This window comes from Crocuta crocuta, unplaced genomic scaffold (genome assembly GCF_008692635.1).
Source record: "Crocuta crocuta isolate KB4526 unplaced genomic scaffold, BGI_CrCroc_1.0 scaffold72, whole genome shotgun sequence".
Taxonomy (NCBI): Eukaryota; Metazoa; Chordata; class Mammalia; order Carnivora; family Hyaenidae; genus Crocuta; species Crocuta crocuta.
Window position 1 is genome coordinate 6,464,429 of NW_027529427.1, and position 20,843 is coordinate 6,485,271.

General features: G+C 46.2%; 1 protein-coding gene across 3 annotated transcripts in view; it reads right to left on the reverse strand.

Annotated features, from left to right (window-relative positions):
• Positions 1 to 20,843, reverse strand: part of SLC6A13 (solute carrier family 6 member 13) — a 36,469-nt gene that overhangs the window by 11,205 nt on the left and 4,421 nt on the right. For all 3 annotated transcript variants that reach the window (XM_077759207.1, XM_077759205.1, XM_077759206.1), the window contains 5 exons: positions 11,682 to 11,816; positions 9,043 to 9,183; positions 4,080 to 4,164; positions 3,278 to 3,410; positions 2,268 to 2,402 (listed from right to left, as the gene is read on the reverse strand). In XM_077759207.1, the coding sequence (XP_077615333.1) occupies positions 2,268 to 2,402; positions 3,278 to 3,410; positions 4,080 to 4,164; positions 9,043 to 9,183; positions 11,682 to 11,816 (629 nt within the window). The remainder of the gene's footprint in view (positions 1 to 2,267; positions 2,403 to 3,277; positions 3,411 to 4,079; positions 4,165 to 9,042; positions 9,184 to 11,681; positions 11,817 to 20,843) is intronic.

Sequence of the window (20,843 nt, forward strand, 5' to 3'; positions counted from 1 at the left end):
TTTTGCTGAATAAATAAACTGTGAGGAAAACAAAGATGAGCAGATCGGGACTTTGCCTTCATAAAGTAGGGGCGCCTGGGTGGCTCAGTCACTTAAGCGTCCGACTTCCACTCAGGTCATGATTTCATGGTTTGTGGGTTCTAGCCCCCCTCTGTGCTGACAGCTCAGAGCCTGGAGTCCACTTCGGATTCTGAGTCTCCCTTTCTCTCTGCTCCTCCCCTGCTCGCACTCTGTCTCGCTCTCTCAAAAAATATATAAACTTTAAAAAATTTAAAAAAGAGAGAGAGGTCATAAAGTATATGGGATTTGTCAGCATTCGGGCCCAGCTTTCAGGCGCAGCCGTGAGGAAGGAAAATTCCTTAAGCTCTCTAAGCCTTCATTTCCTATCTATGAAATGAGAATACTTCGCTGATCTGTTGTGAGGATTAACTACAATAATGGATGTAAACCTCTTAACAATGACAGGGACATAGTTAGCACTCAATAGTTGTTGGCTATAAATAGTTGATCAGGATAAACAAGGCATTGATCACGGAAGCCAAAAATCCATTCCACAGATATGAGACCCTTCTCTCCTAGTTCCCTTTCAGCCCAGCTGCCTGTCTCCCGGCCTGAACACGGCCCCTCCTTCCCACCCTGACCTCCCAGCAAAGGCAGGCTGTGCAGTTTCGCCACTGCTTCACACCTCTGCTGCACAACACTGGAGCATGAGAAAGCCAAACCAGAGTCTACCCTTGGCTTCAAATCTGCCCCTCGACTCTGCCCCCATGATGGACCCTCCATCACAACACTTTGGTCCCAGATAAGCCAAAGGGCTTATGATTCACAAAATAAAAATACACTTTGTTTGGGCACCCACTTACTTGCTGTGTGACCTTGGGCCTTGTTTGCTCATCATTCAATGAGGAGTTTGCACTAGATGGTCTCTGGGGTCCTTTTAGCTTCAACACCTACAGTTCTGTGGTTTGTTCCAAAGCCTGACTGCGGCCTTTGGGCCTCACGTGGAGATGACCCAACAGCAATCCTCACCTCCAATGTGCTCAAGAAGTGGGGGAGGGTGGGATAAGCCCATACCCCCTNAGACGCAAGACTCCTGGACTCTCTGGGGGAGATTTTGAATGCAAGTGCTCTGGCTAATTCTGGGAGCCACAACAGGCCCAGTAGAATGCTGGTTGGGAGAACTTAACTCTGCCAGCGTGGCTGGAAGCCCTAAGAAAAATTCAGCTGTTGGATCACCCGAAAGCCTGTACGACGGGGACCCATCGCTTCTTCATGGGCTGAGCCCCCAGCCTCAGAGGAAAGTGTGGAATTGTGTGCCACTCCCTTTGCTCTTATTCCCCCTCGCAACTTCAGGGAATGTGCTGGTGACGCACTATTTACAATGTTTGCAAAGCCATCCAACGGTTAGTCTTTTCTGTGCTGGGAGCCTCCCGCCCTGTGTCTCTTCAGGGCCCCTTTCCAGGCTCAGAGAACTCCTCCAAGACCCAAGGGGAGGATCTCTAAATTGCATACGCTCCCCAGGGAGGGCGGCCTCCGTGCCAGGGAGGCAGAGGCGGGGCACGTAGCTGGGCAACACATTTTAGGGGCTCTGGGGTGGAGCTTACCCACGCTCCCCTCCGGCCCTCGACACCTCCTGGCTTTGCCAGCTTTCAAAATGGCTGCCAAACATGAGAAGATAAGAAACCCGTCAGAGGCAGTGGCTTCTTATTTCAGGCCTTGCGTTATAAACCCCTCCAGTCAGCAAGCAGCAGCACCCCCTCCCTGTGCCAGGCCATGAGGAAGCTGGCTGAAGCAGACAGAGCGTGGGCACAGAGGAAGGGCCCAAGGGGAAGGAAGAGTCCGGGGCCTCCTGACAACTGACAGGAAACACAATACCAGCCCAGCTGACTGGGAGGGGCTGGGGATGCCTGGGAATGGGCCCCGTGGCCACAGGGACGGAACCAGAGGAGCTGGGGGAGAGTGAAGAAATAGAGAGGAAGCTCAGTGTGAAAGGAGATCACCAAGAGAAAAAATGCAAAAAGGGGACAGAGTAGACGGTGGGGAAAGGGCCACCACCTGTGAGTAAAAGGCCCCAAGGGACATGTCTCAGGCAGTCCTGAGAGGTGTGAGCCAAGCGGGGGACCACAAACAGCTGCTGACACATGTCTGGAGTCCACGAACGCCACCGTGGATGCCTTGGGGTTTGGGCCAGGAGCGGGGATTCCCGACCACAGTGCACAGAGAAGGCCTTCAGAGCCACATGATGGCCCTTGTCTGTGGCTTCTTACCTGGGGATCCCACAGACGCGTGAGGTTTGGGTACAGGTAAAACTGAATTCCTTGGGCTGCCCCAGGCAGTGTCACCCCTCGAATTAACAGGACTACCAGCATGAGGTAAGGGAACGTGGCTGTGAAGTACACCACCTGGCCAAAGGGCAGATGAAACACAAGCAACCTGTGAGTTTAGAAGGAAGGGCCCCGAGACTCAGCAGCAGAGGCAGAAGACGGGAGCTCCCCACCCCCAACAGAAGAGGTCAAACGAGTGTCTCTCCCCCACCCAACCCTGCAGCTGTTCAGCTCCATCTGCCCTCTGCCTTAAGCTGCAGCCTCCTCATCCCTTTCTCCCTCCCACTTAAAGCACCCACCCTCCTCCCGACACATACCCAGTAAATACTTGTCGAACGACTGAATGAACTCAGGCATTCTCCCACCAAGTGTGCTCAGAATTACGGCAAGGGCTGTCAGGTATGAAAAGCGCTGTAACACATGATCCCTGTCCTCACAGAGTTTATGGGCTTAGCACACCCGAGCAGCCAGATTACGAAGGAAGCCTCGTTGGAGGCCTTCAGGGCACAAGTCCAGAAGAACTCAGAAAAGCCCTCTCACACCTCGTATACCCAAGGCAAGGAGTCCCTGCCCCCCAAGTTCTCAGGGTGTTTGAGAATCACTTTGAGATTAACAGTCTCGGGCAGATTCTTTTTCCAGAGAACTGTTGGATGAAACAGGAGCCACAAACTGTGTCCAGTTTGCAATGTGCCCACACATGTGGTGTATTCCAAGATCACATTCCATAGATCTGGAAGTGTCCTTCCTGCCTTTGTCTCCCCCTCCTTTCCATTCCATTTCCCCACGTACCAGAGTCTACACGATTGAATCAAGGAGAGGCACAGGATCAAGGAAGGGAGCCACACAAAGTCTTGGGATCATTCCCTCCTATCCCTGAGCAGGTGGTGACCAGACCCCCCAGGGAGGGCAGGGAGTCCTGGGATGAGAGGGGCCAGGAACTCTCCAGCACGCACCTTGCCTGTGGACTTGACCCCCTTCCAGATGCAGAAGTAGCAGATGACCCAGGCGAGCAGGAGGCATAAGGCCAGCTCCCAGCGCAGGGCCCCCAGGTGCTGGATGCCATCAGAGATCTTCAGGACTCGCCTCCTGGGGAAAGAAGGTTGAGCCGGGCTCCACTTTTGCTGCCAGCCTCAATTTTGTAGCCCGTGTGTCTCAGGCAGCGGAGCCAGGCCTCCAAGCTCTTGTCCAAAGGCTTGTCAGCTCTTTTCACTCAGATCCATGAGGCTCTCCTTTGCCCGGAGGTGGGGGTAGATATAAAGAGAGGCAAAGATAAACTGTTCCCAGGTAAGTTTGCTCTGGGAGGCTGAGTACCAATTTAGCCTAGAGAGGGAGGTGCAAACACATATCTTCTCAACCAGGGTTTCGGGATGTATTTGATATTAGGAATCATGTCCTAGGTGAATATCAATATTGGGGGGGTGGGGGCTAAGAGGCAATACCCATGCAGCAGAAGGGAGGAGGGTTAGGAGTGTGCACACACATGCATGTGTGCTAACATGCAGGTGGGTGCGTGGGGGAGGAGAGGCAGGCATGGCCTGAGGAGAGTTATAAAATTCTCATCTCTGAAACCCGTTCTGCATCAACCCCAAATACAAGCACCCCAGCAAAAAGGCCACTTAGGTGCCAGGGCCGCCAAAGAAGGAAATGGAAATTCTTCTCTCACTGTCCACTGAGGGTCAGCACTGCATGAGCCCATTCCTGTGCCCTCCTTTCGAACACAACCCACACTGGGATGGGGAGGGGGGCCTCACTTACTCCCAGAACTCGATGACAGGAGACGTGGCGTTCTCAGAGGTCACATTCAGGGAGCCATTGGTCCTCTGGAACTCTACACAGGATTCTACCCATGGGTCCCAGGGAAGGAAGCAAAAAATAGATCATTGGATATTTGGCATGACTAAAGAGAGCGGTGCGAAATTCTAGGAGAATGGGGGAAGGCAAAGTATCTGGAAGGAACCAGGCTGAAGTTGTTCATACAAAACACCCTCAAACACAGGGTAAACTCAGCAACCTTACTTCAGCTTCTCCCACAGGATTGGGCGTGTGGGCCTCTGAATGTTTGGGTACACATTCTTACTAAAGCATGATCGGGCGGCAGGAGGAAAGATAGTTCTGCACGCTATCTGCTTCGAAGTGTACAAATATTTCTAGGTCACTGCCTTGTGTAAAGTCACAACCTTTGAGGGATCATAAAAGTGCTTTCGAGGGAAGAGGTAGAGCAGAGCGGCCAAGAGCACTGACATAAGGTCAGAAAGTTCTGGCTTGAATCCTGACCTTCTGGATATTTGCTGTGAGGCTCTCTAACTTCACTTCCCTCAATTCTAGAATGCGTGTAGTGATATGCAGTTGTGGGCTTGAGAGGGGACTAAATGAAAACATGAGTGTAATGTGCCCAGTAAGTTGTGGTTCTTAAGTATCTGTATATGACGTTGGAGTTTCACAACGGGGCTCGCACTCTTTTTTACATTGGGTTAGTATAATGATCCTAGAGATACTAAGACTGTTTTCCCCATCGTACACATGAAGAAAGTGAATCTTCGTAGAAATGGCCGGTCCCAGCTCATAAATGACTAAGCGAGGACTAGAATCCAACTCAGCAAATTGTATGCCTTACCTTCAAAATACCTACAAGCTGACCTTTTTCAGAATGGCCACTGCCAGCACCCTGGTGCAGGGCCTCTCCCTTTCACGGCTCCCAAACTGGCCTCCAGTTTCTACTACTGCCTCCCTAGTCGAATCTCCACATAGCAGCCAGAATGATTTGGTCAAAATGTAAGGGACTTTATGTCATGCCTCAGTTTAAAATCCTCCAATGAGCTTCCCATCCCATGCAGAGAAAAAAGCTGTAACCCTATAATCACCTCCAAGGCTCTTTTCAATCTACCTCCGTCACTTCTTTTTTTTTTTTTTTAAATAGTTCATTGTCAAGTTGGTTTCCACGTAACACCCAGTGCTCATCCCAACAAGTGCCCTCCTCCATGCCCATCATCCCCCTTCCCTCCCCCCCCCATCTGCCCTCAGTTTGTTCTCAGCATTCAAGAGTCTCTCATGGTTTGCCTCCCTCCATCTCCCCCACTATTTTTCCCCCTTCTTCTCCCCCACGGTCCTCCGTTAAGTTCCTCCTAATCCTCCTATACGTGCAAACATATGGTATTTGTCCTTCTCTGCCTGACTTATTTCGCTCAGCATGACACCCTCAAGGTCCATCCACGTTGCTACACATGGCCAGATTTCATTCTTTCTCATTGCCATGTAGTATTCCCTTCTCTATATGAAACCACATCTTCTTGATCCATTCGTCTGTTGATAGACACTTTACCCCCATCACTTCTGACCTCCTCCCCCAGTGTTCCCCGACTCACCCATTCCAGCTACACTGACACCCTTGTTGTTCCCTGGATGCTGTAGGTACAGGGCCACCTCAGGGCCTTTGCACTGGTTGCTCCTTCTACGCAGTGTTTACCCCTGAAATCTCGGTGGCTGATTCACCCACCTTCTTCAGAGCATTACTCCTGTGTCATCTCAGTATAGCCTTCCCTGATGACTCTATTTAAAATTACACTTCTCACCCCTAAAACTCCCCGTCCCTCCTCCCTGTTTTTACTTTTCTCCCTTAAGACCTCTTCTAACATAATACATACTAAGCATTTATTTGGTTTATGGTCTGTGTCTCGCCACTAGAACAAAAATTCCATGAGGGCAGGAAGCTTTATTTTTGTGCATTTTCATAACCCTGGTGCTTAGATCAGAGCCTGGCACACAGTAGGCGCTCCATGAAATATCTGTTGAATGAATGTCAATTGAGCATCCTTTTCACTAAACCCTTTCTCTCTCCTTGAAGCTTCAGCACAGCCGGAAAAGTGTTGTTTCATCTTGACAGGACAAGATGTCCTATACTGTGAAAGACGCTAGGCTCTGAGTAAAACCAGACTCACTAGGAGAAATGTCAAAAATGTCAAGCAAAAGACTCAGGAATTGAATTTGCCTCAGAATTATCTCAGAGATCCCCCAGTCAACCCAAGGTATATAGGTCTAAAAGTGCCCTGAAGCAAAAGCCCTAGACCACCAAAAACTTGCAACATTTTTACAAAAGGAACTCCCTACGATCTGGATCAAATCACTGTCTGACAAGCTGGTTGTCAAGCATGATTTCAGTGTCTTTGGAAGGAAGGAAGGAAGGAAGGAAGGTTGGTTGAAGGAAAGAAAACAATATATAATAAAGAAAATATTAAAGTAAAACAGGTTTTTAAAATTGGACTCATTCAGGGACACCTGGGTGGATCATTCAGTTAAGGGCCCAACTCTTGATTTCAGCTCAGGTCATGATCTTGCCTTTCGTGAGTTTAAGCCTCACATCAGGCTTTGCACTGACAGTTTGGAGCCTGCTTGGGATTCTCTCTCGCCTTCTCTCTCTGCCTCTACCTCACTCTCCCCCCCACTCAAAATAAATAAACTAACCTAATAAAATAAAATTGGAGTAATCCAATGAATATTTTTTCAAATGCTTCTGAGGTAGCCAGCCCTGTGCTAGTCACAAAGGATACAGAGATAAAGATACCTTTTCTGTCCTCAAGATCTTGCTGATCTGTGGGAAAACCAGACCAACAGCCAGAAAGTAAGGCAAGTGCCACGGTAGGGTCAGGGCTCAGTGCAGGCACCAGTACATACATTTAAGAAGAACATGGAGCGCCTGCTCCATGTGGCTCAGTCGGTTGGGTGTGCCACTCATGATTTCCACTCAGGTCATGCTCACGGTTCGTGAGTTTGAGCCCAGCGTCCAGCTCTGCACTCACAGCATGCAGCCTGCTTGGGATCCGTTCAAGCCCCTCCTTGCTCTGCCCCTTCCTTGCTTTCTGTCTGTCTCTCTCTCTCTCTCAAAAATAAATAAACTTTAAAAAAGGAGAAAGAAGAGGAGGAGGAGGAGGGGAACCTACTGAATCTTGGGGTATCAGGGGAGGAAGCTCCAAGGTTTGACTCTTCACTTGCAAAATGGTGGAATGAAGGCAGCAGACATCGGCAACAGAATGCCTAGGAAGGGGTCAAAAGTCTGAGGGCAAGAGGGGCCTTGCTAAACATTGCAAACTGTGCCTCCCTGGCAAGAAAAGGACTCGGGCTCCAGTTTGGAATTGACTACCTTGCCTGAACAACAACAAAAAATTAACCACGGCACAGGTAGGGTTTGCTATCGGGCACAGAGAGATGCGGCACTGAGGTCCAAGCAGGACAGCTCTCTACCTGCTCTGTCCAATAGGGTGGCTTCCAGCCACGTGGGGATGTTTGCGTTGAAGTTCGTTAACATTAACTAAAAACTTTTTTTTAACTTTTTAAAAATGTTTTTATTTATTTCTGAGAGAGAGAGACAGCATGAGCAGGGGAGGGTCAGAGAGAGAGGGAGACACAGAATCCGAAGCAGGCTGCAGGCTCTGAGCTAGCTGTCAACACAGAGCCCGACACAGGGCCTGAACCCACAAACCGTGAGATCATGACCTGAGCAAAAGTCAGACGCTCAACCGAGTGAGCCACCCAGGCGCCCCTAAGTAAAAATTTTAAAATTCGGTTCCTCACACACGGTAAGCACATTTCAAGTCCTCGATAACAACACGTAGCTAGCAGCCACCACGCTGGATAATACAGAGAATATTGTCATTGTCACAGATAAGTTCTCTTGGATGGCACTAGGGATTTTTACGTGTTGTTGCTTTCAATCAGATAGACTCAGTAGTTCTGTGGCCATAGGCAGCTCTTATTGTCTTCCAAGAGAGTCACATGCAATCTTATAAGCACAGAAGAAATTAACTGTTACTATAAATTGTCATGAAGACATACAAAACAGTTTATTCCCTGGTTAAATCCAGATGAACTGTGAGTTAGAAAGACCTAGGAGAGGGGGACCCAGGTGGCTCAGTCGGTTGAGTGTCTGACTTGGCTCAGGTCATGGTCTCATAGTTCATGAGTTTGAGCCCCGTGTTGGGATCTGTGCTGACAGCTCAGAGCCTGGAGCCTGCTTCAGATTCTGTGTCTCCCTCTCCCTCTACCCCTAACCCAGTCATGCTCTCTCTCAAAAATAAATAAACATTTAAAAAATTAAAAAAATAGAAACACCGGGGTGCCTGGGTGGCTTAGTCGGTTAAGCGTCCGACTTTCGCTTAGGTCATGATCTCGCGGTTCATGGGTTCGAGCCCCGCGTCGGGCTCTGTGCTAACTGCCAGCTCAGAGCCTGGAGCCTATTTCAGAGTCTGTGTCTCCCTCTCTCTCTGACCCTCCCCTGCTCACGCTGTCTCTCTCTCTCTCTCTCCTATAAATAAACAAAAATACTAAAAAAAAATAGAAACACCTAGGATAGTATCAGGAAGAAGCCAGGACAAACAATACATATATGCACCTAAGTAATATACTTCAAACTGAAATAAGTAAATGGCTAAACTACATAAAAAGAAATCAATTCTATTTGCATAACACATGATTTCATAAAACGTGAGTTGAAGACATTATTTTTTGAGTATAGCTGACACACAATTGTTTTTTTTTTTAAGTCGGTGACATTTTGTCTGGGATGCTGGTGAATTCTCACTCTGACCTTGGATCCAAGATATCCATGACCTACTTGGCAGATTCCCAGTATGTCCCAAGTTAGGGGTGAATATGTCCCGGACATAAAGATAATCTCAGCCTTGGTTCATGTGACAGTTAGAAATGGACTCTCTAGAGCTGACCTTACCTGTGTTCCACTCATGGTGGCAGCTTCCCCAGGGAAGGTCCACGGTGAAGCTGCTGAAGAGGTAGAAGAAGGCCCAGGCCAGGACAATGATGTAGTAGATGTTGAGGAGGATGACAATCATCTGGGAGGCGTAGCCAATGCCTGGAGGGGGAAACTGCAGAATTGGGCTAGGGACAGTGGACAGATTCCTCACGCGCCACCCCTCCCAGCGTAGGAGGGGGTTTGTATTCCACTGTCAGCGCCCGAAAACGTTGCCGGGCCCAGGCTTGTTGGCTCTCTTCTCAACCTCCCCAGCAGGTGAGGAGGGGCTTTCCTCTCTGCCTTTCATTGCTATGCCCTGGATTCCTGTGAACTTTCTTCTTTACCAGTTCTGAAAATTCCCTGATTTCCAATAGTTAATGTTCCCTGGAATCGGGCTGCTATCTTTCTGAAATATAAAAACACATGTGAAGAGCAGAGACAGGGGCACCTGGCTGAGCTCAGCCCATAGAGCATGTGACTCTTGATCTTGGGGTCATGAGTTCAAGCCGCACAGTGAGTGAGTGTTTAGAGCTGACTTGGAAAAAAAGAAAAAGAGCAGAAATAGGCAATTCACATAAGAAGAAATACAAATAGATCCTTCTTAATAATTGCAGGTGTGCAAAAGGAAACAATGATGAGGTACCATTCTGTTTAGCCAGTCCTAGTGAAATTTGTCTTACAAATGATGTAACTCAGTGATTTCCAAGTTTGTCCACATATTAGAAATACCTGAGAATATTTTTAAAAGTTCAAAGTCTAGACCAGACCCCAGACCAATTAAATCACAATCTCTGGAGGGTGGGGTACAGGCCTCAGGATGTTTTGAAGATCCCCAGGTGATTCCAATTTGCAGACAAGTTTGGGAACCGCAAATACCTTGGAGTCATTAAAGATAAAGGGGAAAGATGCTAACTCATTATCTAATGACATGGAAAGTCAGTATAACACTTCCATAGGACAATTTAATATGACAGATCAAGAGACATCAATCCTAATCCTGGAAATTTGTCCCAAAGAAATAATTCCCCCCAAAGAGGTGGAAAGCTATCTCAACAAATACACATGATAGCAGAATATAATAATTTTATAAGTAATTCAAAATAAGAAAAAGCCCAAAACAGAGAACTGTTAATTATGATATAACCACTCAACTGAAGTTTATGCAATCATTAAATTATTATTGTGTAGGGGCACCTGGGTGGCTCAGTTGGTTGAGCATCTGATTGTTGATTTCAGCTCAAATAGTAGCATGGAGACTACTTGGCATTCTCTCTCTCTCTCTCTCTCTCTCTCTCTCTCAACCTTAGTCCCTCTCCATCATTCATGTGCTCTCTCTCTAAAATAATAATAAAATAAAATATAAAATAGCTGTTGTGTAGAAAATGGAAAATAACACTAACTGAAAAGTGGAGACATAAACTGTTATATCCCAGATTAATAGATATGTTGGCTCTACACAGAGAGAAAGAATGAATGAAATAAACCCCCCAAAATGGAAACAACACAAATGTTCTTCAGTGGGTGATGGTTAAATGAACTGTGGTACACCTATACCATGGAATACTATTCAGCACTAAAAAACGAATGAGCCTGGATGGATCTCAAGGGCATCATGCTGAGTAAAATAGCTAATCTCAGAAGGCTATAGACTGTATAATTCTATGTATATAACATTCTCAAAATGACAAAATTATAGATATAGAGGACAAATTAGTGGTTGCCAGGGGCTAATGATAGGGCAGGAAGGGGTGAGTGTGACTACATAGGTGTAGCATGACAGAGATCTTTGTGATAATGGGACAGTCTGTATATTGATTGTGGTGATGGTTACACAAATCTACGTATGTGATAAAATAACACAGAATTATGTACATGCATGTGTGTGTGCGTGTGCACACACACACACACACATTAGTGCATGGAAAATTGGGGAAATCTGAATAAGGTCTGTGGATAGTACCAATGTTAACTTCCAGGTCCTGATTTTTTTTTAAGTAACATCTTAACATCTTGGGGAAAATTGGGTGAAGGGTACATATGACCTCTCCATACTATTTTTGCAACTTTCTGTGAATATATATTACTTCAAAATAGAAACTTAAAGAAAATCCTATAGAAATATTGAAAGAAAACATCCTGAAGTTTAAATAGTGATTGTGTCAAGACGGTAGAATTATTAATGATATTTTGGTCATTTAAAATTCTCTTTATTTGTTTTGTAATTAATTAGATGTTTTGAAAAATACAAAATTACTGTTATACATTTGTAAAATACATAGCTAAAATAGCTTTGCATTCTACTTACTTAATATAAAGTCTTTTCTCCCATCCTCATCCCCATCTTCTCCATTCTCTCATAGACTGGCTGATTAGCTCAGCATTGAGTCCACAGGTAGAGGGTTTAACATAAAGACACAGAGTCTTGAAGTCTGTGACGTTTTGTTTGTGACGCGGGTGAACTCTCACTCTGAACTTTGATCCAAGGTTTCCATGATCTACTTGGCAGATTTCTAGTATTTCTCAAGTTAGGAGCACCGCTACTAAACCACCCAGTCCTTCCAAATAAGGTTTAGAATCATGTACGTAGATGTCCTGGAATCAGGCACGGGGCTACTCACCCTCAAAGATGGGGCAAATCTTCCTCCAGGCTGTGATGCCTCCCTGGCTAGTGTACTGGCCCAGTGCTGTCTCCAAGAGGAAGACAGGAATGCCACAGGTAAAGAGGAAGATGAGGTAGGGGATGAAAAAGGCACCTGTGGGTGGGAAACAGGCTTTCCATTACCTGGCACTACCCTCCTCATAGTCCACATTCATCTCCTCCCATTACCACCCCACATTGCCAATCAGAATCCCCGGGTCTGCGGACATGCAAAACTGCAGGGGACATCTGTCCAGATATCTGGAACCATAGCAGAGATCAAGAGTCACCAAGTTACCTAACTGGTCCTTCTTTTCACTGAAAGTTTCAATGTATACCTACCATGGCTTGCTCCCCATCGAACATCAATTCTTACTTCAATTACACAGAACTTGTGGCAACAGCAAGGAGCTCATTGAATAATGGACATCCAGGGGCATTGGCACAGCCCACAGACCATAATTTTTTTTCAAGGAAATGACTGCTTTCAATGTTAGATTGAGTCGCGTAGCAGACTGAAATGAGATTTCCCTTTAGTAATCCTTTCTGCTTCTGTTTTTCATAATTATTGGCTGAGACAAAGGTACTGATGCTAGAAAAGCTGGCATTTTCTCCACTGTGGACCTCTACCTGTTGGCAAGGTAGATAGGGCAGGTCACAGAGTACCAGAGAAGAGAGAACTGCACATAGAAGGAGATACAAATTTCTGTAGAGAGTCCCCTTCTGGCTTTCATCTGAGGGCTGGTCAGCATCGACGTAGGAGGAAACGACCCCAAATAAGGGAAAAAACCGGTCAAAAAGATTGAGAGTAATGGTGCTCACACAGGGCTGGGAAGAGTGCCGGCTCCCACTAGCCAGGCTGGATAGTCCCAGAATTCACAAGGCATTGGGAAGAGAAGGTATTTCTTCAGAAGTGGGGAATGATTAGCCCTGGACTGAGCACAGCTCTGGTTTTGCCTAACAGATCTTAGAAGCAAAACCCAAAAGTATCAAATAACTTCACTAGTCCCGATCAAAGCTCAAGAATTTTTATAGAAATATAAAAATCCCAATAAAAATACTCTTCAAAAATGAAAGGGAAGTAATACTGCTTAAGACAAGCAAAACCTGAAAGAATCCATCACCAGAAGATCTAATGTTAAAGAAAAACCTTCCGCCAGAGGGAAATGATGCCAGAGAGATATATGAATCTACACAAAGGAACGAAGAATGTTAGAAATGTTACATACACAGGTCAACATATAAGAATTTTTTTCTTATCACCCAAATCTCTTTGAAAAGCTAACTGACTGGTTACACAATGTAAGGTGGAGTTTATAACAGATGGAAAAGTAAAACGTGTACCAACAAGAGCACAAAAGTCGGGAGGAGAGAGATGGAAATGTATTATTGCAGGGTTCTTATATGTGAAGTGGTATAAGATCACTTGAGAGTGGATTGTGATAAATTAAAGATGTATGCTACAGGAGCACCTGGGTGGCCTAGTTGGTTGACTTGAGCTCAGGTCATGATCTCTCAGTTCATGAGTTCAAGCCCTGCATCAGGCTCTGTGCTGTCACCGCAGAGCCTGCTTCAGATTCTCTCTCTCTCTCTCTCTCTCTCTCTNCCTGTTTCGGAATCTGTGTCTCCTTCTCTCTCTGACCCTCCCCTGCTCATGCTGTCTCTCTCTCTCTCTCTCAGAACTAGATAAAACATTTAAAAATTAAAAAAAAAAAAAGATGTATGCTACAAAACCTAAAACAATCATTCAACTAACATAACAAAGGCATAATAAGTCCTCTAAGGGAGAAAGCCAACAATGGAATTAATTCAAAAGAAAGAAGAAGGATAGGAAAAGGGGAACAAAGAACTGATAGGACAAGTAAGAAACAAATAGCAAGATAATTTGACTTAAACTTCACTCATGAATAATTGCTTTAAATGTAAATAGTCTAAATATCCCAAATAAAAGGCAAAGATTGTCAGAAAGGCTTCAAATTAAAACAAGCAAGGCTCAGCTATATGTTGCTTAAAAGAAATGCACTTTAAATATCAAGATATGAAAAGAAGGAAATCCTGCCTTTTGAGATTACATGGATGGACCTTGAGGACATTATATTTTCAGAGAGAGAATAACAAATCTGATTGTTCTCATTTATGGAATCTTAAAAAGCTAAATTTGGGGTGCCTGGCTGGCTCAATCAGAAGAGCGTGTGACTCTTGATCTTGGAGTTGTTAGTTCGATCCCCACGTTGGGTGTAAAGATTACTAAAACAAACAAACAAACTTAAAAAAAATTAAAAACCCAAATCTGTGGAATTAAAGAGTATAATGGTGGTTGCCGAAGGTCTGGGAATGGGGGAAATGAGGGGATGTGGGTCAGGGTACACAAACTTCCAGCTATAAAATTAATACCTGGAGCCTGCTTCAGATTCTGTGTCTCCCTCTCTCTCAGCCCCTCCTCAGCTCACAATCTCTCTCTCTCTGTCTCTCTCTCTCTCTCTCAGAAATAAAGAAAAAACATTTTTAAAAAAATTTTTAAGAGGCGCCCGGGGGACTCGGTTGGGCATCTGACTTTGGCTCAGGTCATGATCTCACAGCTTGTGAGTTCGAGCCTCTCATCAGGCTCTGTGGCAACAGCTCAAAGACTGGAGCCTGCTTCAGATTCTGTGTCTCCCTCTCTCTCTTCCCCTCCCTTGCTCACGCTCTGTCTCTCTCTCTCAAAAATAAAAAACATTAAAATTTTTTAATGAATTAGTTCTGGCAATCTAGTGTACATAGCATAGTGACTATAGTGAGAAATACTATATTAAATACTTGAAAGTTTTTAAGAGAAGAGATCATAAGTGTTATCATCACACACACAAAAAAAAGATAATTATGTGAGAGAATGGAAGAGTCAAATAAACTTATTCTGGTAATCATTTCAGTAGATATGTGTGTCAAATCATCATGTTGTATGCTTTAAACTTACATATGTCGTATGTCAATAGTATCTCACTAAAGCTGGAAAAACATATTTTTGAAAAACAGGTCTGTGATTGCAGTGGGATAGGGTAGCAAAGGCAGGAGATGGGAGAAAGGGACAGGAGGAAATTTGGGGAAGCAATGAATGTGTTCATTATCTTGATTGTGGCAATGATTTCACGGGTGCGCATGTCAAAACTTATCAGATTGTATACTTCGAATATGTACATTTTATTGTAAATCAGACTACCTTAATAAAAGGGTTTAAAATGAAAGTTAATGGAGAATAGAATTCTCCAGTTCTTCACCTTTCAAATCTCTGCCCTGTAGTCTACACATCCATAAGTAAGGCACTGAGGAAGGCACCTGATTACTACAAGGGCAAAGAAATAAAGATCATAAATATCTCAGCCTAATAAGTCCATAAGTCAACCCAAGACTTGTTGAGTAGGAAACAAAAATTAGGGAAGAGAGAACTTAGTAGCTGATATGGACAGTTACTGCTCAGAGTTGGAAGCATGGCAGAAAAAAAGAGAACAGAGAGAGACCCAAACACCAAGAGAAAGAGAATTTTCGTCCAACTCAAGCCCCTCCTCCCCATCTTTATGTTACCAGCTCTTTCCCAATAAACCAAGCCAAAACCCACCAAACGGTGGGCTCCATGGTCAGCTCTCCTCTCCTCCTCTGCCTCTTTGAGCACATGGGCAGCCGGCCACAAGGGGCAAGGCCCACACTCAACAAGCAGGGCCACTGGCCCTACAAAAGGAAGGGGTGAGGGGAGTGATGACACCCAGAGGGACCCAGGTGCAGACAGAGAAACCTATGGAGCACTCTGTCTCTTTCCCCACAAGCCCCAGTCACCACCATTAAAAGATGAAGCTAGTCCAGGGGCGCCTGGGTGGCTTAGTCGGTTAAGCGTCCGACTTTCGCTTAGGTCATGATCTCACGGTTCGTGGGTTGAAGCCCCGCGTCGGGCTCTGTGCTGACTGCCAGCTCGGAGCCTGGAGCCAATTTCAGAGTCTGTATCTCCCTCTCTCTCTGACCCTCCCCTGCTCACGCTGTCTCTCTCTCTCTCCTAGAAATAAATAAAAAATATTTTAAAAAAATTAAAGATTAAAAAATCTTATCTTTAAAAAAAAAAAAAAGATGAAGCTAGTCCTAAAAGTGGGGGATGGCGTTCAGTTACCTGCGGGTTAGTCTCTTTCCCCAAATTCTAACATGTCCTGGCCTATTTCCCCATGAGATGAGAGAGGCCACTGCCCAACCTAGACAGAAATCATTCTGCAGGCCATCCTTCACAGAAGCAGCGCCCTCCGTGATATCATCTGTAACGTTCCAGCTAATATTTTAAAACAGAAACAGATGAGATTCCACATGAGCAACACAGCAGTGAGCATACGTGAACAGTTACGTGCGGCAGTCAACACTTATCTGACCACTCCTGGGGACTGAGTAATTCACTGTAAGTGGTGACAAATTATCACACACTAAAATAACTACTACTCTTATATGGAGGAAGAAAGTGTTCCTCGCATCTTTCTGTTCTTATGTACTGACAAGCTGCAGCAAGGTGACCAGTTCTCCCTGAGGCTGGGTACCATTGAATCCTATTTGCATTGTTCTTCCTTTGGTCTAGAGCTGCCCTTCCCCCACAGCCCGCTCCTCTAAGATCCTATTCCTAGAAATTTACCCAAGGGATACAGAAACGCTGAGGCATAGGAGCACATGTACCCCAATGTTCATAGCAGCACTCTCCACAATAGCTAAAACATGGAAAGAGCCTAAGTGTCCATCAACAGATGAATGGATCAAGAAGATGTGGTTTATCTATACCATGGAATACTACATGGCAATGAGAAACAATGAAATCTGGCCATGTGTAGCAACATGGATGGACCTTGNGTCTCCAGCTGCTGCTCTATGACTAGCAAAACCCAAAGATTCTTAGCACAAATGACCTGTGCCCCCTGGTTCTTAGCAACCTGGACGTAGAAATTGTGGGAGCGCCTAGGTGGCTCAGTCAGTTAAGTGTCTGACTCTTGATCTCAGCTCAGGTCTTGATCTCAGGGTCATGAATTCAGCCCCATGTTGGGTTCCACAGCTGGCGTGGAGCCTACTTTAAAAAAATGAAATTAAGGAGTGCCTGGGTGGCTCAGTTGGTTGAGAGTCCAACTTCGGCTCAGGTCATGATCTTGCAGTTCGTGGGTTTGAGTCCTGCGTTGGGCTCTGTGCTTACAGCTCAACACCTGAAGCCTACTTTGGATTCTGTGTCTCCCTCTCTCTGCCCCTCCTCCACTCGTGCTCTCACTGTCTCCCTCTCTCTCTAAAATAAATAAACATGAAAATTTTTTTAATGAAATTAAGTATAGGGGTGCCTGGCTGGCTCAGTCAGAGGAGCATGAGACTCTTGATCTTGGGGTTGTGAGTTTGAGCCTCATGTTGGATATAGAGGTTATTTTAATAAATCTTTACAAAAAAGAAATTAAGTATAAAATGTTTGGCAGATGGTCTTTTTCTCTGGGTTGACATTGGCAGGCAAGTAATTTAAATTCCCTCATGGCAGAATTGACTCCTATTGCCAAAACCCTCTCTTACCACCTTGCCCCAACATCATGCCTTTTGAGTTATCCAGAGACGTATCATCCACCTGGCTAGAGCTTTAAGGGACAGGGTCTGGTGGAAAGTCACGTTTGCTTTTCCCTCCAGGGAACTGAGGGCAGAGAGCTTGAGAAATAGTTCTTTGGCCACTTTGCCAGTCAGAGACCCAACCCCACCACCATCAGACGCACCGGGCACACTGTCACTCATATTGGCTTATTCCTCACCAGAAGGGAGAACACAGAGAGCAGAAATGTACTTTGCCCACTCCCAAGTTTTGCCCAAATAACCCGCATTTCCTATTTCTAATTATTTTCTTCCCCCATTACCTTGAACCTGCTGCAAGCAGTCTTTGCCCCGACATACCACTGGGACTGCTCTTACAAGGTTACCAAAGGCCTCCATGCTACCAAAGCCAACACTTCATTCTCTCTTCATATCTTTCTTAGCTTATCTGCAGCATTTGATGCTTGCCTCCCCAAACACTTCATCATCCTGGTATCATCCTTCTTCACTGGTTTCTCCTTTTCTGTCTCCTGACAGTCACTTCCCTTCCTTCACTTCCTAGTCCTTGCTCTCTTTTATCACCATCAAAATTCTAATCACTCTCAATTTGTATCTCCGGTCCACATCTCTCTCACAGACTCCAGACTCATATGTTTTACTGCCTAGGTGACATCTCCACTTCATATCTAACAGATATCTCCACTCAGTGTTCCCGAAACTCAACTCCTGATTTTCTTCTTCAAACCTGCTCCTCTAATGGCCTTCCACATCGCAATAAATGGCAACTCCTTCCTTCTCAGTGCTCAGTCTACAATCCTTGGGCCGCTGAAACCAGGCAGCAGCAGTGGAAGCGATGAGAGGTGTCAGATTCTGCATATATCATGTGGGGTCTCCGGTTCCAGGCATTCTCTGTCGGCAGCCAGAGTCCAGGTTGCTGAAGGGGTTCCGGCTGAAGACTCACGCTCTGAACCCCCCAGAATCTGGGTATTTAGGTAGATCTAACAGTCTGGGGGTGGGGGTGGGAGGTAGAGGAATCAAGGATGACTCCGAAATCTTTAGCCTTGTAATTGGTCTGCTTCTGCCCTGACTTGTGTACAGTCAGTTCTCAACGGTAGCCAGAGAGATTATTTTAAAATGTAAGATCATGCCGCTTCTGCTCAAAACTCTGCCCGGTCTCCCCCGTGTCACTAGAGCAAAAGCCAAAGTCTTACAATAGCTGACAAGGACCTACATGATCTGCCACCCTCGTCCTATTTCCTTCTCTGACCTCAGCTTCTATTTACTCCCCTCCTCGCAACTCCTCAAATAAGCCAGTCAGCCTCTTGCTTTATGACTATTAAATCTTTTGTGTCCTCTGCTTGAAACACTTTTACCCTCAATATCCACATGCCCAACCCTCACACTCCTGGCAAACCTGTGCTCAGATGTTCTCCATGTACTTCCCCCATCCTCGCACACACACTCCTGATCCCCTTTACCCAGCTCTACGTGGTTTTATCCATGGCACCATTAATTTCTGATATGCTAGATAATTTTCTTATTTACTACGTTTATTGTTTATCGTCTGTCTCCCTCTTCTAGAACACAAGCCTCACAAGGACAGGGAATTGTTCTGTTATGTTGGTAGACGTAGCCCAACAGCTTAGAATAGTTCGAGGCAAATGGTATATATCCAGTAACTGCTGTTGAATGACTCAGGCTGGGTCGGGGCTTGGTGGGCTGTGTGCTGGGGCAACTGGCTGAGATTGGAGACTCCAGAAAGCTATTTGGGGGTGGACTGGCCACAGGTCCCGGACAGCAGGGAGGGTGCTCACCTAGGAGATGATTGAGGCAGGCATCTCCTTCATCCATTTCCCTGAAAAGCCTGCCAGTTTCTTCTGATTTTAGGTGAGCTTCTTTAAATCATTATCTCAGCTTCTCTGGTCTTCAACTCTAGTGTTTAACTAGTTTACCTGCTTTTGTATCATATTCTTGCCTCAGCCCTTTTTCTGCTCTGGAACTCACTTCAAATTGGATCTACCAAATGTTAAAGCTAGAAGGAACCCAAGAAGACATCATTTATATTTTTTAAGTTTGGAACTGAAATTATGTTTGGGGGACTTTTTCATCTCTGAGCTGGACAAATATTGATAATAATAAAGGGCCTTATCTTCCCATCCTGCCCCAAGCACAAAAGTGGCTATTTAAAGCTAGGAAGTTGAAGAAAGGGCCCAGAAGCCCAGAAGCAGGCTGACAGGGCCTGTTACCTGAGTATGATACACCCCCGAGGACCCCAGTGTCCTTCTCCAGAACTTGCTCAGAACATTCCTCTTATTCCCTGGAGTCCAAGCCCCAATTGGAGGACCATGGGTTTAAATAAAATCACTAAAGCAGGAGGAAAAGGGTCAAATCAATGTAAGTGGTCTCCATTCTCCTCACCTTCCTTCCCTATACTGGCAGCAAAGGGTCAGAAAAAGACATCAGTTTGCTCCTTGACAGACAAGGGGGTGAGAACAGGAAGTGTGGAGCCCCGTTCTCTGTGGGAACTTTGCTTTGCTGCGAGATGAGGGGGGTTGAGTGGTGACAGAAAGTTTAAACTGCTGGGAACACCAAAACCCAGGCATATCTAGGTCCCTCTCATGAGCACACATCTCCTCAGTTAGTCCCCCTTACCTTGGCAAAGGAGGCTTTCCATTAATTCCCCCGGTGGCCCTGGATGACTCATGCCCTTCAGAGCAAACCTGGGCATCAGCCTCTAGCTCCAAAGCCCCTCAGAACACTTCCCTCCAGCTGCTGTCATCCATCAAGGAAAAGAGGAGTCCTAAGACCCTGCACTTGATCAAGGGAAGAGATAGTGAGTGGAAGTGTTAGGGATTAAACAGAGAGTTTGACTGGATCCAGGACCCCTGAAAATGTCTCCACTCTCGATTGGAATCAGCATGCTGGAAGGCAGGCTCTCTCCAGGGAGGAAGCAGCCGCAGCCATCATACCCACCCCCTGCCCTCACAAGCCCATCGCAAGAACCAAGGCCCCCCCGATTCTCTTCTCCTCTTGGGCCTGCATTTCCCCGGGAGACAATGTCACACACTCCCAGGGCATACACAGACTCACCACAGAGCCCCAAGGCAGAGCTCACCTCCAAACACTGCCAGGCAAGCTCCCCTCAACAGGGTCAGCCCATACTCCCCACTGCCTCCTTGGCTTACAGCTCCCTTGGCTTCCCCTTTTTCAGCCCAGCTGGACCTGCATATCACTCCCTCCCACTTCTTCGTGCCTCTCCTGCTAATTCCCAGGCCAACCTTTACCCAATTCCAGAGAGGCTTGGGGAAAGCCGCTCACCTCCTAATCTTCCTGCCATGTGAGGAGCTAAGCTGGTTACTAGGCTCCAGATATAGAGTCCCAGTGGCCAGCTTTCGCCCCCAGGCTTCTCCTCCTCCCTGGACCAGCCTCGTCCCTCCACCCAGCTCTCTGAAGGGAAGCATGTGGAGTGTCCCAGGCTAAGTTCAAAGCGGGAAGACCTCTCACCTTCCCTCACAGGGCACATGGAACAAAGTCCTGTGGTTTCAGGCTGCTGGCCAGAAATCCCTGGGAGGAAAGGACGCATCAGCCCATT